The 27,514-nt window shown below is 40.5% G+C and overlaps 1 protein-coding gene across 1 annotated transcript in view; it reads right to left on the minus strand.

Annotated features, from left to right (window-relative positions):
• LOC136843977 (protein argonaute-2-like) overlaps positions 1–27,514 on the minus strand; it is a 564,386-nt gene that overhangs the window by 425,917 nt on the left and 110,955 nt on the right. The window contains exon 3 of the mRNA XM_067112994.1: positions 14,725–14,854. Within this exon, the coding sequence (XP_066969095.1) occupies positions 14,725–14,854 (130 nt within the window). The remainder of the gene's footprint in view (positions 1–14,724; positions 14,855–27,514) is intronic.

Below are 27,514 nucleotides of genomic sequence, written 5' to 3' on the forward strand. Positions count from 1 at the left end.
GTAATAAAAAATAACTTCACACCATATTTTTGGCTTGGGGTTGTGTACACTTTATGCTTAGACGCCCTTTGTATGGCATCATCCTCATCCAAAGAAAGGTTCCTGGAAGGAACCACGCAGTAACTGGCACCGTTCACGCACGTACCCAAACACTGGGCGGACTAAGATGAGGCAATCTTATTCCAGGGTATGGCCTTCTCGTTGAAGAAACCTGTCCAACGCCAGGAAACTATCATGGGGCATACGCCGCACAATGGGCATACTTAAAAAATTCCACTCTCCAATATTGCCTGACGCCGGGCAGCAGGCATCATTCCAAAAATGTGGAGCCCCAAAAATGCGCCTATGTCCGTGAGGTTGCAACTCGCCATCGATATGACAACGCTATCTGGGTTCTCACGGCAGTACCGAAAAGTAATCCGCTGTTCTGCAACGAGGCATTCCAGCAATTCCCGTCAGGAAGAGCTGAATGAACCCCAGTGCAGTGAGAACCAGGACGGTCAGTCCGTAAGCGTCGCGAATGGGTGCATGTTAGGTGGTCCTCCAACCACCCCTCACTTCGGATGAACGTCTTCACCTAGGGCTGTCGCGACGTTAAGTATTCTTCTACGACGTGCGCAAGCACGACTTCTCAAGACTCCCAATCTCCCTCACTTTCACCACTTTCTATCTCGTCCCCACCAGCCACATCGCGCCTCCTCCTCCTCAGACTCTCCTCATAAGCACTGAAACCACTTAACCCAGTTCACTTTCATGCCTGGCTCGTACAGACATTGGGGGAAAATACTGTCATTACTGACATCGGGAGTGATGTCCTCGCCACTCAGATGACCAACTGCCATCAAAATGAGGACTTTCCACCTGCTTTGATCGGAGCTCCAACAAGTATTCATCAATGTCCTTTGTTGGAGGCCTCCCAACGTTTACAAATGCCTCTCAGACACCCCGATGTTTCCTAGGGTCATAAAGGCACAGGGTACAGCCCCTGGGGCCCACGGTCACTTTCGGCCACACGTGTCGCAACACGGCGTTGAAAAGATGGATCACCTTGGGTGCTTGGTCCCTCTCCATCCAAGCTCTAAAACGCCTCACATGCTCACTACCAACAGGCAATACGCCGCCTTTCTGGGTCCTGACGACGCTGGGACATCCCGCGAAGTCCTATTGCATCACAAACACGCTAACACTCTCTGTACAAGTTTGGCAAACACGAATGCGCCACGAACGCTTCTCTGACGAAGCGCGCTGATGATGCTTTGTAGTGGAGAAGAAAGTAATTTTGCAATGGGTCACGCTTGTAAACAAAACAACAGCGTGATCCGTGAACTCCCAGCATCCTCAAGGCGCCATGGATTTACAATTTTCAAATCTAGGCCTGTAAGTATTTTTCCGCTAATATTTAAAAACTTTTGTAGTCAACGATTTTTACGCTCACTCGCACCGACAGACAACTTTTGTCGACGTAAATACATCCAGTCAAGCAAGAAGGGCTGAGATGCAAACAGGGGAGCAATAATATTCGGATCATTGAAGAATAAAACAATGGAAACATTCCAGATAGACGAGTATCTTAAAAACAATTTTTTAAGCAACTGATGAGAGTTAAACTATAATTTTCACAAAAATGAATTTCAGTCAAGAAAAGCGCAAATTCTAAGTGAGTTACAATTAGTAAAAGAAGCAACGTTAATAAAAATGATGTTAGGTGGGAGTAGATCCTGTTTTCTTGATCTAATAATAAGCATGCTTTGATTTTTTATTAATTTTAACTAAAACTCTGTTAACCATTGAACGCTGAGCCTCTATTTACAAAAGCGTCTCCTGTATGCTGGCGGGGTTTTAGAGTTAGCGCCGAAGTGGAAAGAAAGTTTTTTTTTAAAAAATCAGAGCACGCTTAGTTTTAAGATTAGGTGTTCATTTTTAGCTCCTTTTTTTGTTATTGCCCGAACTTTAGTATGCAACCATCAGAAATGAAAAAAATATCATTATCATACATAAATATTGGAATATATGACAGCCAAAAAAATTTCATATATATTGTATACAATCATTTCCCTATGAGCAAATGGTTAAAGCTAATGAGTTTTTTTTTTCGTTGTATTGTACACTAAATTGCGAAGATTTTGGTATATAACAAATTGTAAACGATCAAAGCAACATAGAAAAATATTATCACAAAATGATAAATGAATTCATATTGGCGGGACGAAAAAAAGTTTTTTTAAAAATTCACCATAAATCGAAATATGTATAGAGACTTCCCATTTGTTGCAAAATGAAGGTAATGATTGAATATTACTAAAATGTAAGAGTTTTAGCTTACACTGCGTTTTTCAACCATTTCAGTTTAGCCAAAGTTGACTGAAGGTTGAAATTTTGGCACATCATGATTTATATAAAAATATTTCAAAACGATAAAGCTACAACCATGAGTTATTTTTTGTTGTATTCTACATGAAATTGTGCACATTTTCATATAAAACTTTATGTAACGGTTAAAATAAAACGGCAAACATTACGATGACAAAGTGACTAAAGAATTTGAGATTTTTCGGCTGAGTTACGACGCGATCGCATAGAAAAGTTTTTTTCAAAAATTCACCATAAATCGAAATATTGTGCTAGAGATTTCCCATTTGTTGCAAAATGAAGGTAAATGATTGAATATTACTAGAATGTACGAGTTTTAGCTATAATTGCATTTTTCGACCATTTCGGTCGAGTTAAAGCTGACCTGGTGAAATTTTACAATTTATTGTGATTTATATCAAAATTTCAAAACTGATAAAAGCTACAACCATGAGTTTTTTGTTGTATTCTATATGAAATTGCACACATTTTCATATAAAACTTTATGTAACAGCTAATATAAAACGGTGCACACATTACGACAGTAGACTAAAGAATTTCTGAGTTTTTCGGCAAAGTTAGAGTGCTCGGACGTAAGGAAAAAGTTTTTTTCAAAAATTCACCATAAATCGACATATTGTGGTAGAGACTTCCCATTTGTTGCAAAATGAAGGTAAATGATTGTATATTACTAGAATGTAAGAGTTTTAGCTTACAATTGCATTTTTCTACCATTTCAGTTGAGTCAAATTTGACTGAAGGTTGAAATTTTGGCACTTATTGTGATTTATATTAAATTATTTCAAAACTTATAAAAGCTACAACCATGAGTTATTTTTTCTTGTATTTTACATGAAATAGCACACACTTTCATATATAAAACTTTATGTAACGACTAATATAAAACAGTGCAAAATTACGACAAAGTGACAAAAGAATTTGAGATTTTCGCCGAAAGTTAGGCACGGACGTAAGGGAAAGTTTTTTCAAAATTCACCATAAATCGAAATATTGTGCTAGAGACTTCAATTTGTTGCAAATGAAGGTAAATGATTGAATATTACTAGAATGTAAGAGTTTTAACTTACACTGCGTTTTCGACATTTCAGTCGAGTCAAAGTTGACTGAAGGTTGAAATTTTGGCACATCGTGATTTATATGAAATATTTCAAAAACTTATAAAAGCTACACCTATGAGTTATTTTTTGTTGTATTCAGCATGAAATTGCACACATTTTCATATATAAAACATTATGTAACGGCTAATATAAAATGGTGCAAAAATTACTGACAAAGTGATCTAAAGAATTTCTGAGATGCTATTGATGCTTTCTAGTGGAGAAGAAAGAAATTCCAAGATGCAAGAGCTGGGATCACACTTCTTGTAAACAAGACAACAGCGTGATCCGTGAACCCCTAGCATCCTCACATGCCGTGATTTAAATTTTTCACAACTAGCCTACAAGTATTTTTCCGCCAATATTTTAAAATACTTTTTTGTAGTCAACGATTTTATGTCCACTGCACCGATGACAATTTTCTTCGAAGTAAAAATACTGCCCAGCCCATGCTGAAGGGTTAAAATGATTCAGCAGCATGAGATCTACACTCAGGAGATGGGATTGGTACAGATACAGTACAACCCCCGTACTCGCAGGGGATGCGTACCACAAACCCCAGCGAATAGCTAAAATTCTACGAATATTTAAAACCCCTCTAAAAATACTTAGACTGACTATTTTGATAGTTTAAATACAAAAAACCTAATAAATGCTTATACCTGAATATTTTAACAGTTATATCACAAAAAGTGCATTTAGTCATGAAAATTATATGAAAATACAGTAATTAGTGGAAATTTGTCTGTGAAAAATACTATGAATGGGCGAATTTTCCGCGAATAATGTGTATATACGTTCCATAGAGATATCTGTGAATAGGTGAGTCTGCGAACAGTGAGACCGCGAATATGGGGGTTTACTGTACATTAGCATCATCATTGTAAACAAAGATCTTGCCTTCATTACTAAACCTCATATTTTGCTTATACTGTACAGCATAAATAATACTTGGCCAAAAGCATAACTATGAGGAACACCAGTGATTACATTCAGGAATTTCAGTTAAAATTATCCAAATCTATAGTTTTTGCTAATAAAAGTCAAGCTAAAACATTTATGAAGTTCCTATGTTATCTGAGCTAATGTATCTAACCGCACATGCGCTGCATCTAGATTCACATATTTCCCATTGTTTCAAAGGGCATTTATGAGCAATGATAGTTTCAGAGTGCTCAAACTTAAAACTTTAAAGTAATAATAGAAAAACTTGACCAATCCTTTTAAAATTCTAAACATATATTTATTTTGTTTAGCAAGGCTACCGGTCAAATATTCAGTCCTCTACTTTAATTTTAAAATGTTTTACACGGTTCTTGAATTTGTGAAAAATTTTCGTCAGTTGGGCTGCCAAGTCCATGAAGAACATGAGATCTAAAAGGGACTTTTTGGGCCAGTAACAATAAAACCTAATTTTCTTGTTTCTAGAGTAATATTAAAGTTATTTTATTGTTCTGAAAGTATTTTACTAGTTGAACATCAGCAGAAAGTTTAGTCAATACTATCCAGCTAATAAAATTGTACAAAGCTTTTAAAGATTTCAAATCAATATTACTCATTGAAATTCACTTCAAACTTGCTTAATAGTCTCAAACAATCAATTTTTTACACCAATCTACATCATGTAGGTGATTTTCAGCTAATTTGGTTGATTTTTAGTGAGAAATAATAATGTGTCCATCTAGATGCATCTTCATTCTGATTATAATAATAATACAGAAATAATAATAATAATAATAATAATGGCTGCATTTTGCAAATTGATTTTATACTGAGTTTTCTCATTTCTTCTAATAATTCGCTTTTCCTGCACATCAATATTACTCAATAATTGACCCATGTTCATACTTCAATGGATAAAACAGCATATTTCTTACAGCAGAAATTCTTTATTTAAACCATTACAGCAGGTTACTGCAACCTGGGACGTAAATCTGTACATTTTCCTGATGGTATTTTCAGTGGTATTTCTTCTTTTTTCTTTTTCTGACGTCTATCTGGTAACTCTAGTACTCTTTCTGTCAAAATGTTTCGACCAGCTCAATGTTCATCTTCTGGATTGGGATGAGTCTGGAGACACAGGGTACTTGTGGTGGTATATACTGTATAGGGGTTCTCGGATCAGGTCAATTTTTCATTGGCTGCCTGGAGACTTCATTCCCAGGTGAAGCCTCCTCCTCAGGCAGTGATGGCTGTGTGCGCTTGAGTGTGTGTGCACTGGGTGTGCATGTTAGAAAGTGTATTATTCAGAGGTTGCTGCCTGCAGATGGATCGCCTGATTGGTTCGCCCATCTGGGGTGCCAGGGCACCACCCTTCAGACGCCAGGAGGAGTGGTTGGCCCTGTGTGGTATTGAGACTGCTTCTCCCTTCTCCCCATGTAGGGCTTCTCAGGAGGCGCAGGCATTGGTTTGCTATCATTTCCATTATCTCTATGTTAGGATATCCCATTCTTTTATTCTCAGGTTATGGGCAGTCCTGGCATGATTAAATATGGCACCCTTCTGGGCATGACAGGAGATCCTCTCTTGGAGAAGCACATGGTAATGTGAAAGCCGAGGCACTCTTGGACAAGGCATTTGTATCGGTAAACTACATTGGTTTTCTTCCAAGGGATCCTTGGGGGGGGGGAGGGGGGGGGGGGCTCTGGGGTATTCTCATCACCAGGCTGCTGGTTTTCTTATTCCTGTAGAATATGACAAGTTTAATCTTCTTCTTGGGATCAGACGGACTGATGTTACCTTCAGCAATGGTCCTGAGGGCGCTTTTGTCTTTTTTATATCCTTTATAGAATTTTCCTTGTTAGAAAAGTTTGATGTCATCAGAGGTGTCGGGGTGAGGTTCCTGATGGTACCATCTGTTCATGTGTTTTGTTCTGTCTACTCCACCATGTGTTCATTATCAAAGAGGATCTGGCAAGAGATATTCCAGCTTCATGGGTAAAAAAAACTTGAGGGAGCAGGTGAGAGAGCTCTTCTGACAAAGGATGATGGCGATTGCTTATATCTTCTGGACTCACCCTCTCCATTTGTAGACATGCCCAGGTTCGTAGGTTTCGTGGTACACGCTCGGGATGAAACACTCCTCCTGTAGCTCCTAATAGATGACGTCCAAGGAAGGGGGAGGCAACCATTGTGACTTATTCAATTGCAGAGTTGAGACAGTTGCGCCAGGAAGGCACGCCTCGTTTCTATTTTTCTTGTTCATTCAGCAAGACGAGAAAACATCGATGATACCATGAACATTTCGGTTTCTTATTTTGTTAAAGACCATGTAACAATTCGTAAAGAGGACTTCAGGGAGAGAACCCATTGCTACCCTGTCAATTTGGGTGTACATACAGTATGGTCTCTGTGGGTGGAGAATGGGAACTTTTTGGTACATACCTCAAGGAGGGCATGGAGGGCATACTTGGCGATGTTCAGTGATGAAGTAGTGGGGTCCCTATATACAATCCAAAATTATTATTTGGATGGTTTCACGTATATAAGGACACCACTACTCCATCACTGAACATCCCTGAGCACGCCCCCCATGACCTCCTGGAGATATGTGCCAAAAAGGGCCCTTCTCCACCCACAGAGGCCATATGTACACCCAATTCAACAGTGTAGCAATGGGTTCTCCCCTTGGAGTCCTCTTCGCAAACCTTTACACAGGCACCATTGAGAAGAAGGCCTTTAACAACATAAGAAAGCTGTAAATGTACGTATGGTACATCAACGACACCTTCGTCGGCGCTGAGACAAATGAAGAAATATTGAGCTTGAAGCGTGCCTTCCACACCCACAGCTGTCTCAACTTCACAATTGAATACAGCCACGATCGTTGCCTTCCCTTCCTTGACGTCCTCTTCGAGCAACGGTAGGAGCGCTTCATCACGAAGGTGTAAAAGAAACTTATGAATGGGGCAAGTGTATAAATGGAGAGAGTGAGTGTCCCGATAGATATAAGCAATCCGCCATCAGCGCCTTCATCAGAAGAGCTCTCACGCACTGCTCCTCCTGGACTGACATCCAAGGAGAGCTGGAATGTGGTACCCAGCTCCTCATCGATAATGGCCACATGCATCAGGAGGTAGACAAGTGCATTAGAGGAACCGTGAATAGGTGGTACCATCTGGAATCTCGCCCCGACACCTCTGACGACATCAAACTTTCCTAACTTGGAAAATTCCATAAGGTAACATCAGCCCGTCCGATCCCAAGAATATGATTAAACTCGTCATATTCTACAGGAATAAGAAAACCAGCAGCCTGGCGATGAGAAACAACCTAGACCCCCCCAACAGGATCCCTTGAAGAAAACCAATGTAGTCTACCAATACAAATGCCCCGTCTAAGAGTGCCTCAACTCTTAGATTGGTATGACTACCGGCTCTTACATTGATATGACTACAGTAAACACCCCATATTCGCAGGGGATGCATACCACACACCCCATGAATAGCTAAAATCCGAGAATACTTAAAACCCCTCTAAAAACACTTAGGACTGCCTATTTTGATAGATCAAACACAAAAAATCTCTAAAAATGCTTATACCACAGTATTTTTCTTATCATGAAAATGATATGAAAATACAGTAATTAGTGAATATTTCTCAGTGAAAAATACCGCGAATGGGCGAATTTTCCGCGAATAATGTGTATGTATGTTCCATAGAGAAATCCATGAAAAGGTGAGTCCGTGAATCGTAAGAACGCGAATACAGGGGGTTTACTGTACCATGTGCTTTTCCAGGAGGATCTCCTGTCATGCCCAGGAGGGTGCCATTTTTAATCACGCCAGGACTGCCTATAACCTGAGAATAAAAAGGAATGACATTATCCCTAACATAAGAGATAATAGATCAAGCGACTGACCATCACCGTCTATGCCTCCTGGAAGCCCTACACATAGGGAGAGAGAAGCCGAGTCTCAGTACCACACAGGAGACCTTCCTCTTCCCAATGTTGGCACAAAGGGTGGCACCCACTGGCACCGCGGATCAGCGAAACATAAAACTATTAAAATATTCAGGTATAAGCATTTTTAGACGGTTTTTTTGTTTGAACTATTAAAATAGGCAGTTCTAAGTGTTTTTAGAGGGGTTTAAGCATTCGTGTGTGTGTGTGTGTATGGTACGCATCCCCAGCAAATACAGAAAAAAGGAGAAATACCACCGAAAATACCATCAGGAAAATCTGCTGATTTACATCCCAGGTTTCAGTATCCTGCTGTAATGGTTCAATTAAAGAATTTCTGCTCTAAGAAATATGCTATTTTATCCATCGAAATATAAACATGGGCCAATTATTGAGCAATATTCATGTGCAAGAAGAGCGAATTACTAGAAGAACTGAGAAAACTCAGTATATAAAATCAATTTGCAAAATGCAGCTATTTTATTCAACAAAACTTGCCCCAAAGAGGTTCTTCTTCCTTTTAATAATAATAGTAACAGAATGCCTGAAAATATATGGGGCAGAGGAAAACACCATCAGCTTCCTTAAAAATACAATGGACAATTGGAATACAGTACTTACAAGCTCTGGGATAAGACTAGCAGAGGTTAACATCAAGTGAGGGATCTTTCAAGGGGACTCACTGTCCCCACCACTCTTTGTAATAGCCATGATTCCCATGACAAAAGTATTGCAGAAGATGGGATGAGCATGAAGGAAATAGATACCCTAATCCAGACTGTAAGAATTGTATCTGGGGACGTCAGGATGGAGTTTGGAATAGAAAAATGCGCCTTGGTCAACATACAAAAAGGCAAAGTAACAAGGACTGAAGGGATAAAGCTACCAGTTGGGAACAGCATCAAACACATAGATGAGATAGGATACAAATACCTGGGAATAATAGAAGAAGAGGATGTAAAACACCAAGAGATCAGGGACACAATCAAGAAAGAATATATGCAGAGACTTACGGCGATACTCAAGTTAAAACTCAATGCCAGAAACATGACGAAAGCCATAAACACATGGGCAGTACCAGTAATCAGATACAGCAAAGGTGTGGTGGAATGGACAGAGGCAGAACTCCACAGCATAGACCAGAAAACTAGAAAACACGACAAAACACAAAGCACTATACCCAAGGGCAAATGCAGACAGACTATACATAACACGAAAGGAAGGGGGGAGAGGGTTACCAAGCATAGAGGACTGTGTCAACATTGAGAGCAGAGCACTGGGGCAATATCTGAAAACCTGTGAATACTAGTGGCTAAGAAGTGCATGGGAAGAAGGACTGATAAAAGTAGACAAAGACCCAGAAATATACAGAGACAGGAGAATGAAAAACAGAACAGAGAAATGGCACAACAAACCATTGCACAGACAGTACGAGACAAAATAACTGGCCAGCGATGAAACATGGCAATGGCTACAGAGGGGAAAACTCAAGAAGGAAACAGAAGGAATGCTAACAGGGCAAGAGATCAAGCCCTAAGAACAAGATACAGTGAACCCTCGCTACTTCGCGGTTCAACTATCGCGGATTCACGACTTCATGGATTTTTTTCCATTACGCATGTATATTATAAGAGAAAATATATAGCGATTTTCCGGAAATTTCAAAAATAGTCGTGCGATATATGAAGACCCAAATATTTCATTAATTCCATTAATAATTATTAATATCTGCTAGTACTGTTGGTTCATTGCATTATGACATATAATTCAGTACAAAATGAAGTTAAACAAAAAGATGCTTCACTGCACAATTGGATTTTTCAGAAAAATCGAAAAATTAAAATGAAAAGTACCACCATATCGGCAGCCTATATTAAAAACAGCGATGTTTCATCATGGTTACGTGAGAAGAACGCAAGCTTTACAGACCGACGCCATATGACTGGAAGCTTCAGATATACCCCAGGCACTCGACAAGGCATGTGAGTGGGTACAGGAGAATATCTTATCACTGTTGATGTTTCATCTTAAATCACTGTAAAAAGGCAAAAAACAAAATAATTAAAACTGAATTTCATACGTGTTACGCAAAGGATACTGTATACAGTCTCGTCCCAAGCTACTGTGCTGTACAGTACACACCATCTCTCTCTCTCTCTCTCTCTCCATAAACTTTTATGTACAGAATTAAAATAATTTCATTGATAAATTTGTTTTTTAGCAACTAAAAATTATTTTCCCACTTTCGTTAGTAGTGAGCAGCTTCAGTCAGCTGATTCTCAAAACGCAAACATTAAGCAAATATGGGACGATCTTTTTTTTATGCATATTACTGTGATAGGGAGATCAAAATAGTAATACAGGCACTGACAAGGCACGTGAGTGGTACATAAGAGAATATCTTATCACTGTTGATGTTTCATCTTAAATCACTGTAAAATAATTAAAATCCGAATTTCATACATAAGCAACTCAAGGATACTGTATACTTCATCACCAGCTTGTCAAGACTTAGTCAAGACTTAGTCTCGCCCCAAGCTACTGTGCTGTACAGTACACACCATTACTCTCTCTCTCTCTCTCTCTCTCTCTTCTCTCTCTCAATGAAATATGAATTACTGTATCAAAATCCTTATGTACAGAATTAAAAATAATTTCATTGATAAATTTGTTTCTCGGCAACTAAAAAATTATTTTCCTAATTCTTTTCAAGTAGTAGTGAGCAGCTTCAGTCAGCTGATTCTCAGAACATAAACATTACAAATATGGGACGATCTTTTTATGCATAATACTGTGATAGGAGATCAAAATAGTAATACAGTGTTTAAGTGCATAGGAAGTGTTTATAACAGTGTGGGAAAGGCTATACAGTAAAGCCTTTTAAATATATACCTATGTATATAAGTATATGCTTTCCCTAGGAGGGGCCAATGTTACTGCTGAATCACTTATCGCTGGGGTTCTGGCCCCATTATCCATGATACACGAGGGATCACTGTATGTCCAAAGAACAATAGATGGAAATAACATCTCACCCATATGCAGGAAGTGCAATATGAAAGATGAGACCATAGACCACATAACAAGCAAATGTCCAGCGCTTGTACAGAACCAGTACAAAAAGAGGCATGATTCAGTAGCAAAAGCCTTCCACTGAAGCCTGTGCAAGAAACACCAGCTAGCTTGCAGTAATAAGTGGTACGAACACCAACCTGAGGCAAAGATCAGGCAAAGATCCTCTGGGAATATGGAATAAGAACAGATAGTGTGATACGTGCCAATGGACCAGACATGACGTTGATTGACAAAATCAAGAAGAAAGTATCACTCACTGATGTCGCAATACCATGGGACACCCGAGTAGATGAGAAAGGGAAAAAATTTATAAGTATCAAGACCTGAAAATCAAAATAAGAAGGATATGGAATATGCCAGTGGAAATTGTACCCATAATCATAGGAACACTAGGCACAATCCCAGGATCCCTGAAAAGGAATCTGGAAAAACTAGATGCCGAGGTAGTTCCAGGACTCATGCAGAAACAAGTGAGAAAAGTGATGGACTCCTAAGGAGGCAGGATACAACCCCAAACTATAAAAACCACCCAGTTAAATAGGATGACTGTGACAGACCAAAGAAAATTAAGAACCCCCTGACAGCGTGATGATAACCGAAAATCACTGACAACCGAAAATCGATGATAATAGAGCCAATCCTCGGTTATCGGCGCCGATAACCGGGGACCAGCGCCACCGATAACTATGGATCAGCGCCAATAACCACAGATCAGCGCTGATAACTGGGGATCGGCGCTGATAACCAGGAATTGGTGTCGAAAATTCGGTTATCATTGTCACTAGACAAGGGCCGTAAAACCAGATCGCCGATAACGGGGGACTGCCTGTAATTTTCAATAAGCAAATACAGGCAGTCCTTGGTTATCGGTAGGGTTCCGTTTTTGAGGGTGTGATGATAACCGAAAATCGCCACTAACCGAAAATCGGTGATTCCGGCGCTTTTTCAGCAATTTTCGGGGGTTACCTGTGCCGAAAAGCACTGATTTTCAGTTATCAGCACCTCTGTTAGGTATGTATCAGCGCCAATACCCAATTATCGGCGTTGATAATCGGCGATTTTCGGTGCCAAAAATTGCTGATTTTCGTCGCTAGACAAACCCCATAAAACTGGATCGCTGTTAACCGAGCCCGCTGTTAACCGGGGACTGCCTGTACATATTCCCAATCTTTTCCAACACTCTCAACTGAGTGGGAATGTTGGACCTATAATATATGTCAAACATCTAACTGCGACCCTCAAGGTCAGTTGTTTGACATACATGGCAGGTCCAACCTCACCCCCCCTCAAAATTAAGAGTTTTGGAAAAGATTGGGAATATGTATTTGTTTGTTTAAAATTAAACGTAATTTACGATATAAATGCATAAACTTTTAAATTACTGTATATTATTATTATTATTATCATTACTATGTTGCCCATTTGGTGGTTAAATAAAATAGCTTCAAATGATAGTGAAAAATCTCTCTCTTGTACAGTATGTATATATTTTAAGGGCAAAATGTTTAAGATCACTTTGAAATAGGGTTTGTTTGCAACTCCCGGGAAATCCCGGGATAAAAATTAAGTACAAAAATAGGGACAAATTTGACTGCAGGATGGTTGTGGACTTGTTGTTCTGTTTATATTTTTACATACTGTAAATACAGACAATTTCTGTCATTATCCTTATGATAATAATGATAGATGTCTAGATTATGTCACTGTTTTGATATCTATATAAAATACTTTACATTTTCAATGAATTGTATTTTCCCATCAACAGCATCTTGCTAAAATTGCTAAAATCTTGTAAAATTGCTAAAATCTTGTAAAATTTCAAGTTGCAATGCTTTTGCAAGATAAGGCCGGTCAAATAAATCCATGGAGGGAAGATAAAGCATCTGTTTCAGTGTTTCCGGTTTATTGCAGTAATCACGCGAAGCAGTCCCAACAGAGTGTATGCTTTGAACAAGTTTGTAGCAGGTTTTGAACAAGAAGTGTTTGTGATGAGTGACTGCAACCCGTGTGTGGTACCGTCCACTGTGTCGTGTTATATAAGATCTTATTCTATGAGAAACTTATCTATTTACTTCATGTTATAAATGAAGAATGCATATCGCTTCATTTTTCATCTATTTACTACATTTTCTGTCATTAAGTAGTCTTTTCATTTCACTGGAAGTATAAAAACGAAAACAAATGTATTTTTTTATCATCGATAATGAACTATAATTTACATTTTCATTCGTGACTGGAATTTGGAAGCAAACAAAATAAAGTAGTAAACGAAGCATATTTTAGCTCGTTTATCCCTCTTACTTTGTTGACAAACAAAGTGTATGCTGTAATTGAACATTAGGTGGAATTAATAAGACAGTCAATCTACAGTAATATTTCTGCATATCTAGTAATGCTAAGCACATCAAAAAACCTGAAAGGAAAACAAGGTATAAAACCTGAAAGGGAAACAAGGTATAATGTGTAATTTTAGACAATTGAAAATCCTGGGAATTCCCGGGATTGGATAATTTTATCCCGGAATCCCGGGAAAAAGAAAAAGCTCCAAAACAATAATCTCTACTTTGAAATTACATGAATACTATAATTTCAAAGATTAATATAAACTTACTGTAGTAAATAATTTTTTCACCATAAATGTACTGTATTTGTATGTAATCACCAAAATATTGAACTTAATTTTTCAATGTGACTTTGAAATGATATTAGGGTGTTCTGGGATGATAGTCTGAGGTATAATTTTGTTTGAACTGTCAAGTTTGGCAATGAACGGTTAAAATAGGCAGTTATAAGCGTCTTAGGACTTTATATACCCTAATTAAGAGTAACAGTAGTAGGAGATTACTGTCATGTATGGTTACTTTGGGTGTTTTGGGATGATGATCTGGGGTGTATTTTTTGGAACATTGTCAAATTGTTTGTGTATGATAATTTAAAGTATATTTTTGCTTGAAAACTATCAACCAGCATTTAACAGAAACAAGCCATTTATAAGCTATTCAAAATGAATCAAAAAGGCATATAACAGTATTTCAAATGAATGAGTTGTAAGTTTTTTAAATACTGCATTTTTGTTAGTTACTATGTACATTAGGATTTGATACATTTCCATACACTGCAGGTTCTGGAACCCATTTAATCAGTAAAATTGGGGGAGCACTGTAAACACAACAATAATATCAGGATACTGTGTTCATTGTATAATGTACAAGATTTTTTCCAATAATAAACACAATGAAAAATACAAAGAAACAGTCCATACTGTATTTACATATTTACCTTATAAACAGCTCCATCTTTTAACTGCGGAATGACTCCAACACTAACAGCTGACTTCATGCCATCATAGCCTATTTTATATCTGCTGAAGAACTCTGGATTTTTGTTTTTAAATGCTTCAAATATTTCCCTGCAAAGAACATAACTTTTTACTCAAGAACTCAAATCCAGGTAAAAGAAATCTTAGAATATCACATATACCTGGTGTACTTTTCTAAAATTGCAAATTTAGGACAAATATATATACCTGAAATTACAATGATTTCAGGATACTGTAATTTGCATTCTTCCCATTTTTTGTCAATCCAAACACTAATTAAAAAAATATGGTTCAGTCTACCAGTTGAAACAAGGTAGTTAAGCAGCAGCACACTGTGCTCCTGCGGATTATCACCACTCACTAAGGCACTATCAGCACCCTACTTCTTCTAATTTTCAAAGAAAGGAGCAATCATTTAGGGAAAATTTTAGAAGGTGGATGTACCACCACTCACTCAACTATCAGCACCCACTTCTTCTTTCAAAGAAAGGTGCAAATTTGGGATCTGTTACAGTTATTATTAATGATAAAAGACTTCAGGTCTGTATATCTAGGAAAATTGCAAATGACCCTCAATATGTGATCCACTCCTATTTGGATACAAAACAGTCACATGGAAACTCACTTGTGTGAACAGGTAATTAACCAAAAGAGCATGACTAATCAGCCATCAAAGGTCATAAGGAGAAGGTATCCAAAGGGGTAAACAGCCATCCCACCTGATAAATAGTAAAACTACGTGATGACCTCAAGAAGCCGGAACAAAATAGTACTCTCGAACATCTTTATGGCTAACAGTACTAATAACCAGTCTCCTTCACTTACGACTAAACTGTGGAAGCCTCTGCAAGTAGTACCACAAAACTCCACAGGGAACAACCATTTTATTTTGATCCTTACCTACAAAGTCACAAAGGGAGGGGATTGATGTTTCAATTAACATCAACAGACAGAACTAGTCAAAGTTTAGCCAAAAACTCAGGAATGTGTTATTTAACAGAGATCAACATCCCAACTATGCTGCACAAGCTAAGAAAGTTCAGAAGCTTGGGGGATCCACTCTCTTTGCCAATGTTAAAGCTAACAGGAAAATGTCCTACACCATGGACCTGCCTGTTTTGAAACCTCAAACACAGGGATCTCTAAAAATGCACTTGGGTGAAATTATAGCATGAGTTTTATCCACAAAAGTGCAGGCAAGACTGTTAAAAGCTCCTCAAGAGCAAGAAGACCTTTAATCATCCTTCAACAGGTGCACTGGGAAGGGCTGAACATTAGCTATTTATTGCAGATATTGAGAAGAGCACTAATGACCTGCTTAATGGCACATAACAGCACTAATGACCCACTTAACGGTGCCATTAAGTGTCTATCTATCTATCTATCTATATACAGTGAACCCTCGTTTATCGCGGTAGATAGGTTCCAGAACTGGCCGCGATAGCTGAAAATCCGCGAAGTAGGGACACCATATTTACAGTATTTATTTAACATGTATTCAGACTTTTAAAACCTCCTTTACATAGTACTGTTAACAAATCCACTCCTTACAGTAATGTACAGATATCTACAATACGTACATACAGTACACAGGCACAAATGATAAGCAATAAAACAGTAAGTGAACATAAAAATAGAAAGATTGTTATGGTGCGTACTGTAAGCAATTTGTACAGTATTTTACTCACCACGATATAGAGTTGGAAGTTATAATAAAGCCCTCCTCGATATGTACTGTTAACAAACCACCCTTTAATGTACAGAACACTTAATGCATGTACAGTACCTAATCTAAAACAGGTACCTAATATTAAAATGTTAGAATATTAAAGTATATAAAGAAATAAAGATTGTTACTGTACCCACCATGAAAGAAGTTGAAGAAAAACTTGAATGGGATGATGGCGATGAATTTGCTGCACAGTAGAAATGATGATGATGAAGCTGATGATGTCTTCTACTGTGCAGCCAATGATTGTATTTTACGCCTTTCAGACTGAGGTGTCTTTTCCTGGGACACCTCTTCAACTTCTTCCTGGGACACTTCTTCAATTTCTTCCGAAGGCATAGTAGCAGGAGGAACTGGCTCTTTTTTAGCAGGCTGGAAGAACATTGTGATCGGGAAGTTGCTGCCGCTGCTTCTTTTTCGATTGCAGAGCATCCTGTAGAGAGTCATGTCTTCATCGATTTTTGTTGCAGAACTGCAGAGAACGAACCATATCCTCGTCCCATTCTTGTGACAATTCTTTCAGCTCCTTCGCTGGGTTGCAGAGCTTTGCAAGCCGTTCTAATGTTAAGCCTGTTTCTTCGACAACTTCTTGGGTCTCTTCCTCAGCTTCATTTTCTTCCTCACTGGCTGATTTTGTCAGGTCTTCGAGGTCTGGCGCTCAGTTACGGCTGGGAATGGCAGTCCAACAACTCGCCAACGTCTTCCGCTCATCATGTCGCCAAACCCGGCACCTCCAATTATCGCGTGAGCTAACTGCACAGATTTCCGTACTGCAGAGTGTTGAATCTCGCAGGCGTAAATCCTCAGTCGAAACAATCTCGGACCACAACTTCCTCTAGGCTCGCGTTAACGGTAGCAGGTTTCATTTCTTGCAGTGCCTTCTGGATGTTCTGAAGGCACGTGGCAATTGTGTACTGCCGCCAGCACGCCTTCAAATTGAATATTTCATCCTCATCTTCTTGGGCGGCATCCACACACGCAACGCAGGTCCGCCAAGGTATTCTTGTAGAGGGCCTTGAATGCCCTGATAACCCCTGGTCCATCGGTTGAATTAAGGACGTTGTGTTTGCAGAACTCAACCTGAATGCCCTCATGCGAAAGATCAGTCACGTGTCCACCAGCGTTATCCAACAGGAGAAGGATCTTAACTGGCAAGCCCTTCTAAGAGATATTTACTGACTTGTGGGATAAAACACTGGTGGAACCAGTTGGAGGTCAGCATTCAGAATCCATGCTTTTGGATTATGCATCCAATACACGGAAGGAGATTCTTATTTTTATTTTCAAAGCACTGAGGGTTTTTCGACTTATAAATAAGCCCTGGCTTTAGCAAAAATCCCGCAGCATTGCCACACATCACGCAGGGTAACACGATCTTTGAATGCTTTAAAGCCAGAGGCTTTGGCTTCTTCTTTGAACAGGAAAGTTCGCGATGGCATTTCTTTTTCCAAAACAAACCCGTCTCACCCATATTAAAGACTTGTTCGGCTTGTATCCACCTTCAGCGATAATATTCTTGAACGCCTCATTCGTGTAAGTTTCAGCAGCGACCGTGGTCAGCGGAGGCAGCTCTGCGCATGCAGGGAAACGCCAGGCCGCGTTTCTTGAAACTTGGCGAACCATCCTTTGCTGGCGGTAAACGTCGTGTCTGAGGCTGGGAATCAGTGGATGTCCCTGCTTGGGGTTCATCTACATCATCTTCGTCGTCTTCCTCTTCTTCTTCAGCGTGGTCGCCATTATCTTGAGGTTCCTTTGCCGCGAAATTCTATACAACCTCAAAGCCTTGGTTCGGATGGTGTTCAGATCCATGGCTATTTTCTTCTTCGCAGTCGGCAATCCAGATTGACAAAGCACCTTGCATCGGACGATCGCTTTATTACGAGCCGTAATAACTCATGGCTGACTTGCTAAAGGTGATGGCAGCCGTCTTCCCAATCTTCACTATCCTTCTTAATGTAGCTAACGTGGATTCGTTCACCAAAATGGCGGCCACGGCCGAGAATCTCTCCCTTCAACATATCGAAGTGTCACCTTCTCAGCAATCGCCATCATTTTCCGTTGGCGTTTAGGCTCAGTACCAGCCTTAGCAGAAGCAGAACGCTTGGGGAGCCATTGTAGGGGTTAAAACAAAGTTAAAAAAGTTCAACTTCAAACACACACTGTCACGCACAGCACTGGTAATGTAAACAGCATCTATCTACCGAGAGCGGGAACGGGTGGTCGCGAAGATGCTGCGGGTCAGAGACAAAGGGAAGCTGCCCAGGTCGGAGAAACGGTCAAAACACCAATCACAGGCGAGATTACAAAACTTGGGAGCTGATTCGTCATCTATCACCAATGGAACCAATCACAGCCCATCTTACATGCTAGTTTCAAATTCAAATATACTTTTATGCTATTTTATGCTTTTTTGTTGTAGTAGTATAGGTTTATTCGAGATGATTTTTTGCAACAAACAATATTATTGGATGCAGTACAAAAGATTCATGGAAAAGATGCACATTCATTACATTTGTATTTTATAATTAGTATATATGTAGCCATCAGCAGCCTTACACCATTCAAATATGACAATGTCACACTGCATCTGATTAGCGTTTCATGTTCAGTTTAATTTACTAGTACTATAATGAATTATCGGGATGATCACATTCTCTTTTGTTTAATTTCATTTTGTACTGAATTATATGTCATAATGCAATGAACTAACAGTACTAGCAGATATTAATAATTATTAATGGAATTATTAAATATTTGGCCTTCATATATCGCGACTATTTTTGAAATTTCGGAAAATCCAGCTATATATTTTCTCTTATAATATACATAATGTAATGGAAAAAATCCATAAGTCGTGAATCATGATAGTCGAACCAAGTAGTGAGGGGTTCACTGTATATATATATATACATATTATTATATATATATATATATATATATATATATATATATATATATATATATATATATATATATATATATATATATATATATTATATATTATATGTATGTATGTATGTATGTATGTATATATGTGTATATATGTATATGTTTATATATATATATGTATGTATGTACATATATACATATGTATATGTATATTATATATATATATATATTTATAAATATTCTGCTGTTCGCCCTCTCTGCATTAATAAATAAGAATATTATTCTATCAGAGACAGGAAGACATCTCTGTCTATGCTAACGGGTGCTTTGTGGGCAGAGATAGGCTGGGTGTTTTTAAAAAAAATAACATCTTTAGCAGGAATAGTTAGCATTAGGGGCCTAAACCCATAGGGACAGTCTTACCAAGTAACCTCTGGTAAAGGTGATCTTAAACTTCCTTTTTCCCTGTTCTAAGTATCGGCGATGTTTGTCAAATTTTCAGACAGCCCGAGGCATACTGACGCGGAAAACAGCTCAAGACTCCTGTTTTGACCTGAGAGGGGTCAGAGAGAACCTTGCTACTGAGCAAGACACATGCGTTGTGTGTAACTAATTCTTTGTGCTTGCCCTCTTACTGTTTCATTGGTACTAGTGAGACGAAACGGCTAGTTTCAAAACTTCTGATCGTCGGCTGCATGCTTAAGTGGCCCATGTCAACATTAAGTTTGAAATTTGCAAATTTTTCGTCAACTTGCTAGTATCTCTTCCTGATTTCAATTTTCCTTTGTTTTCACCACTTCGCCACCATCTATGAGAACATGATATAACCAATTTACTTTTCTGAAGTCTAGTGGAAGAATAATTAACATTGCTTAGCGACAATCAACTGTTCCCGTGCAGTAAGTAGGAATTAGGGAAGGTTAAGTAAATTTCAGGCAGCCTCGTGTCTCGATCCCACTGTTCGGAAGAGAAATAGCCTTTACCAGTACTAAAACTGCGTACGACATATAGTAGTACTGTACAGACATCCGTTGTGTTATAACTTTACTTGAAGCAAGGGGAAATTTGACTGTGTCCGACGTGGGCGAAACTTCATGAAATTTCCTCGCTATAATCGCACATTCTTTCTTTGTCGGGACCAATTGGGAATTAAGGGGTTTGATGTAATCCATTTGTTGCAGAGTAATCTGTTATCCCATATACTGTTTTTCCCCAACTGGCGACCTTATTTGATTAAGTAATTGTGTCTTTGAGGTTAACTGTAACTTTGACAGGTTATGTCCTTGGTGACGCAGGGCCCCATAAAATGCATTAATTAATTAATAAACTCATCAGCCATGCCCCACAAGTAACACTGGCGATCTAGCCTAGGATCTAATTAATTTAGAGAAAAGAATCTGGAGTCAAAATCAATTACACATAAATTTGAAAGAGAAAAGTCAGATATTTAATTTCATGCTATTCTTCCAAACATGGGGACAGACAAGGCATAGTAATAATAAAAATACCAGTTTATAATTAGGAAATTAGCGTAGGTAGGAAAGTGTGCATTGAGAGCAGTTATAATTAACAATTTGCAAAACTTTCAAAAGAAGCACTTTTGCTGCATTCAGATACCATAGGTGCTACATTCCAGCGAAGGTCATTGGCCTAGTTTCGTGTCATCATTAATATTTTACCATTTTCCCCGGCCAAGGATTAGTGCATGATATTGATTTTTGAACGAGTTAATTAGTGCACGACAAAGAATGGAGAGTGTGTGCCTAACGTGTCTCTCGTAGCTAAGGAACAAAATTTGCGGAGTTCGTTGAATTTCAAAAGCAGTAACCCTGTTCAGCCAAGGAAGAGGTCCGACTCAGCATAACGGGGTTAGTAAGTGTTCAGATAGCAAGAAGCATATCAAAATCCCGTGTCATTAACATAGCAAACGAACAGCAACAGTTACTTTCTTAATAATTTGCATTTTTTTAAAGTAAAGTAAATTCATTCCCGTCAGAACATCACGAATCCATTTCCTTGTCTTGCTAGCGGCCACTCGGCAGCGGACAGCATTAATTCCACGTGAAAAAAAAGAGAAAGGCGTAGCTCATAATAATTTCGTTTTCCATCTCCTTAACGTAAAATCCTTTGCATTGTTGGTGTATTTAGAGTAATCTGTATTCCCGCATTTGCTTCGCTCGTTTTGTGAGAGGAATTCGAGTGCTTCGTGTGGTTCAGTTGTAGACAAACGCGCCTTGAGACATCGTGTATTCATTGCCCAAACTGCCGCTCAGCCACATTTGTTTTGAATTTGCTTTGTGCTAACGGGATTCATCCGACATTTTGGGAGCCCAAGTTGACCGCTCCCCATGTCTGCCAACTTAAAGCCTTTGTTGTTATTGGTTGTGTGATTGGTTTGTAGCACCACAGTCACCTTAGCCTCTGCTTCATTGCCACTTCGGGAACTACTTTGTTGTGCGTAGTAATCCCCCTCGCAAAATCTAGTCAGACACAGACTGCGATAGATAGAAACTTGGATAGGGTTCCATACAATAGATAAAAACAAGATATAATTTAGTCAGGGAATGACAGGTCTTAGTTAGGAAATATACAGTATAACAAGTTCCTATACAACTCCACTGGCTTAAGAAATCATATAAAGAAAAAGAACTTATAATTTTAATTATAACTCCTCAGAGTAAGACGTACGACTCAGGCTACGGGGAAAGTTACGATTGCTAACCCAATGCCCTAAGAGAGCCCAAGAGGACGTATCTTCCAATAAGAACCCTGCCAGTGTGCAGTTATAAAAATTTTACTTAAACTTCCTCGGGCAGCACAAATTTGCTGGTTGAGTATCTATATCTCTCTCTCTCTCTCTCTCTCTCTCTCTCATATATTCATGTAAGCATTCAACCCAACCTAACCAAGTGTACGTGACCCTCTTCATAGAAAGTCTGGGCCGACACTGGGATAATTAATTAAACTAAATAAAAATAAAAGAAACACCTCTGTCCCACAAATAGATGAGGACAAGTTAAGATTAATTACAGTTACAAACTGTCGGTCACAAGTGAGATCTTTTACCCAGACTTCAGCAGAAAGTAGCCTTTCCCCCTCCGCAGGAGAAGGGGGTAGTAGCACAGCGGGTACTGGGACCAGACACCCACGAGGGCTTCATAAGCAACCACAATTCAATTTCCCTTCCACAGTGCCACTAATCTGAAGCACTGTCATCAACAGAATAGCTTACATCTCTCTCTCTCTCTTACCTTCCCTTTCTCTCTCACTGATTTGTTACACTCTGCTGGGGTAGAGTGCATTTTCCTTAAATACAAATTAGTGGACTCAAGTAAAGGGTCCCTAGGCACGCACTAGCACCATAGTGCCACCAAGCAAACTAGAAAAAAAAATAACCAGACAAAAGGAACACAAAAGAAAAGTCCTTCTGGTACCTAACCTACACCAGTACATAAGGATACTGAGTGCCACCAGTGTGACCTTTACGGCACACCCAACCACAGTGCCACCTTGTTGGTGCATCCCTGAAGAGTCCCCTAAATCTGAGGGACACTTCCTTGCTGCCCAAAGTACGTCAGTCGACCCGGATAGACCTTCTTCCTACCAGAACCATGGCAGCAGAGAATTATAAGCCTTCATGGAGCTGGGAGGCGGCAGGTCTCACTGATTGACCGCCGAACGTGGGTCAAGGAATAGATGGATGACTTGGCCAAGCGAGGGAAGAAAAAGACTTCGAACGGAGGAATTATGAGGCCAAACACAGGAGGTATGAGAAGAATGGGCGGAATTATGAAGCCGAACAGAGTGCAACTAGAAGACAAAAGAGAAGAAAGGAGAAGACAGCATGAGTTAGCCTGTATGGAGAGTGAGGCTAGCTCTCAAAGAAAAGGAGCTCTGAGCTGGAAAGAGCAAAAATGGAAAATGTCAGGCTATGGTTAGACCCGTAAAAGCCTCAGCCCTACAATTTGCTACCCCAAATGCTCAAATCTCGAGCATTAATTCCTCGTCCCCAAGTGGACTGAGGACGAGCCAGAAGCATGGCTGGAGGAAATCGAGGCACCTTCGATAACTACAGCACCACCGAGACAGAGGCCTTAGCACAGCTGCCACATGGAGGAAAAGCTAAGGCAGCCCCTTCGCTCACTGGAGAAGAGCCAGAGAGAGCAACATGGTTGAGTGCATAGTCATCACAAGGCCTACAGAAATAACTCCTCGGAGAAATGGAGACAGCGATTCAGCGGTTTGCCAAGGAAGTCGGCTGGTCTGGACTGAATGGGCCTGTCACAAGACCCAGTCTGGTACCCGCTGGTTAGACTCCTTGTCTTGCACAACTTTGAGGACCTCTTCAATCGGACCATGCTGGAGGACCTTTTTATCAATGTGCCTGGGCCCCTTAAGCTGTCTCTCTAAATGATAAGCAGCCCACCACCTGATGGAAGCCTGCCCCATGGCTGATTCATGGGAAACCTTCAACCAGTCCCACAGAGCATCTCAGCGGCGCATAGTGCCGCCTAGGGAAGCCTCTCGGCTCAACTCGCCTGAAGAATGGACTGCGAGCAAGCCACGCGTGCACCTACTGTAAGAGGGTGGGGCACACTGAAGCTGGGAGTGCCGATACAAACTAGGCACTAACAAGCAGCCTCCTACTACCAGCCAGAACTCTCCCTCTTCATCCACTCACCCCCTCTCCACCAACAGTTACTGCAGGTTACCGAAAGCCTACAAGAGGCCGGAGTGCAACCTGGGGAAAGGCTGCCAGCCACTACAGTGCTGGACATCCGGCCTGTCCACATCATGTCCCCACCACCAAGTTCGTCAACTTCATTAGCACCTCATTCTCTGCAAAAGATCCATTACCCCCAAGAGACTGGAGACCCAGTTCATCTCGATGGCCTCCCTTGAGGGCTCTAGCCTGCCCGTGACCATTCCGGTCACAGTAGACACTGCGGCAGACATAAGCCTGGTCTCCAGGGCCCAAATGCCAACCAGTGCCACGGTTGACGAGAAAACCAAGTGGGAGATCAAATGGATAGAGGGGCACACCATTACCGTTCCCACAGTCAAGCTCCAGGTCAGGACACCTTGGGACACGCTACCCCACCGCCTTGGTGTGGTGGCTGGAATTCGGCCCGGAGTGGACTTCCTGGTGGGTCGGGACCTTCTCTAGGGAAGCCCTTCACCAACGTCGCTTCTCAGCCACGCTACCTCCTCCACAGAGGCCCAGACTATAGGAGAACCCAATCAAGACAAAAACCCACCTTCCGCCAACCAAAGTGGTCAGCGGAAGGGGCACACACTAAACCGTTCTCAGCCTAGCCCTCTCCATTCAAGAAAGGGCAGCCAACAAAGAGGTCCTCCCTCTCCCTGAAGAGACGTTCAGGAGGAGCAGTACCGCTGTAAGACGTGTAAGCAGACAGGCCACTCCACAAATTGGGAGGGCTGCCCAAGTAAGCAACGTCAAGCGGACGCCCCCAAGCAAGACTCTCCGAGAGGCTCTGATCTCCAGCTGGGGCAGGAATCTCTACCGCAGCCAAATTCAAGCCATCCGCGAGGTATTGCACCTCCGGACCCATTGTCAGGCATGCCTGACCCTCAACTGCTGCCAGTGCCACTTGCGAGCACTGAGCAGTGCCACGCTCCGTCCGGCACGGACATTGAGCCACCAATTAAAGAGGACCCCGTGCCTGGTCCAAACCATGAAGTGGATCCTCCTCCGGGAGATTAAGGATTCCCCGCGGCACTAATCATAGAAACTGGAGAGCCTCCAGCACCCAACATTTTTTCTTCACCAAATCTGTCTCCAGAGGATGAACCCCTGGAGGATCAAACTGTTACACCCTCTCTGGGAGACCAGGAACTGGCCTCCTCGGACACAGAGGTCGAGATCGCTCTCGCTCCGGTTGTCGCAGCATTCGGAGTAGGGAACCCTCCTGTAGCTTCTGAAGTTACCCAACTTCACGCCCGCTAGTCCTTCTGGCCTTTCCCCAGAGTCAGTACCCTCATAACCTCCTAGGTCTGACACAGACAGACCTTGGAAGAACCCAAAGAAGAAGAAGGGGCGGAAGAGAGGCCAGGGGTTGCAGAGCCATGAGCTCATCCTGATGCTAGTACCCTCCCGGCACATTGCCTTACTATCATGAGAGTGATCCTGGCCCCTTGCCCAGAGGGGGTAGCCAGTGTGATCTCTTTCTCATACCATAGCCTAGAACAGATTAAGTACATCAGTGTAGTAACCTTGTCCCTTTCCACTTTCCATTGAGCCGCAGTAATCACATAAGTAGTGTAACTAAAATCAGACAATCTAAACTATGGTAAAAAGAGCCACTACGCTCATGACACGCATGGCCTAAGACCTCACTGAGGCAAGCATTTATCATATGAGGCAAACCTCATGAATTAACTAGTAATTACTAATTGTATTGCAGAAAACCTTGTAATTTAGCTAGTTCACGGCACCTTACGTTGGTCCCACGGTCGTGTTAGGATAGGTTAGGCTACAGAATACCACAGAATGTACCATTTGGCTAGGTCTAAAACATCACGATTATAGGAGGTAGCACGTAATAACCGTAAGCACCTTTAAGTACAGTTAGGATTCTGTAACGTAAGTGATCAAAGCTCATATCCTATCTAGAGTTAGGTAGATCCATAGCTAGTTAGACTGCACGGGACAAATTGCTCAGGGAAGGAGTAAAGCAAACAGAGGCTAACAGCTTGCTTTAGTACCAGACCTTCACGCCCCAAGAGGAAGTGAGGCCTCTTAAGGGGAGGGAGCTTTATGATATTCTGCTGTTTGCCCTCTCTGCATTAATAAATAAGAATATCATTCTGACAAAGACAGGAAGACATCTCTGTCTATGCTAAGGGATGCTTCGTGGGCAGAGATAAGCTGGGTGTTTTTCAAAAAAAATAACGTCTTTAGCAGGAATAGTTGGCATTAGGGGCCTAAACCCATAGGGACAGTCTTGCAAGTAACCTCTGGTAAGGTGGTCTTAAATTTCCTTTTCCCTGTTCTGTTCGACGGATGTTTGTAAAATTTTCAGACTAGCGAGGCATCATGCAGAAAAACAGACCCTGTTTACGACCTGAGAGGGTCAGAGAACCGCTACTAGTCGGCACTCCTTCTTTGTAACTAATTCTTGTCTTGCCCTTTACTGTTTCATTTGGTACTAGTGAGATGAAGCAGTACTCCCAAAACTTCTGCGTCAGTTGCATGCACAACAACCTCACATCAATGTTAAAGTCTGTGTTTTGCAAATTTTCACTGACTTGCCTAAATATCTCTTCTGATTTCAGTTTTCCTTTGTTTTCATCCTTCCACCACCATCTGCAAGAATTAGGTTACCAAGCAACAACAACTTTTATGAAGTCTAGATGTAAGCAAAATTTTCTTTTGTTAGCGTCATCCATCTATTCCGTGCAGTAAGTAGGAATCTAGGGAAGGTTAAGTAAGTAATTTCAAATTCTTTATCCATTGTTCGTCCTTTACCAGTCCATTGTTTGGTACTACAGACATCTGTTGTTTTATATCTGGCAAACAGTAGTGATTGACTGTGTCAGCGACAGTTCATAGAAATTTCCTCGTTTGTACGCACATTCTTTTTCTTTGTGGGACCAATCATGATATTCTGATGTAATCCATTTGTTGGTTTTCCCTATATTGCTTTTCTTAATCCCTTTAGTCAGTAGTCTATCTTTGAGGTTAACTGTAACTTCCATGACAGGTTACGTGTTTCCTTGGTGATGCAGGGCCTTATAAATTATTAAATCAATTAATAAACTCAGCAGCCAACCTTCACATAACTATATGTATATATATATATATACAAGTAGTGCTCTCGAGTTCTGATAATTTGACCTCGATAATTCACTTTTATGATGGGGTTAACCAATGTATATGATAGGACAATATTTTGAAAATATTTTTTTAAGTTCGCGGGCAACTGGGCGCAGGCAACAGCGTGCAATCGAGGCAGCGGCGTACCGTGTCATGCGATACGTTGGCCAAGAGGCAGGAATAGGTACATTAATTCAATGAGTTGACCTCACTTGCTCTCGTTGTGTCAAGTTAAAATAGGTCAGTGTTCGTTTACGCAATTTTGTGCGTTTGTAAATACAGGTAGTGCAGTGGC

This window comes from Macrobrachium rosenbergii, chromosome 12, assembly GCF_040412425.1.
Source record: "Macrobrachium rosenbergii isolate ZJJX-2024 chromosome 12, ASM4041242v1, whole genome shotgun sequence".
NCBI lineage: Eukaryota > Metazoa > Arthropoda > Malacostraca > Decapoda > Palaemonidae > Macrobrachium > Macrobrachium rosenbergii.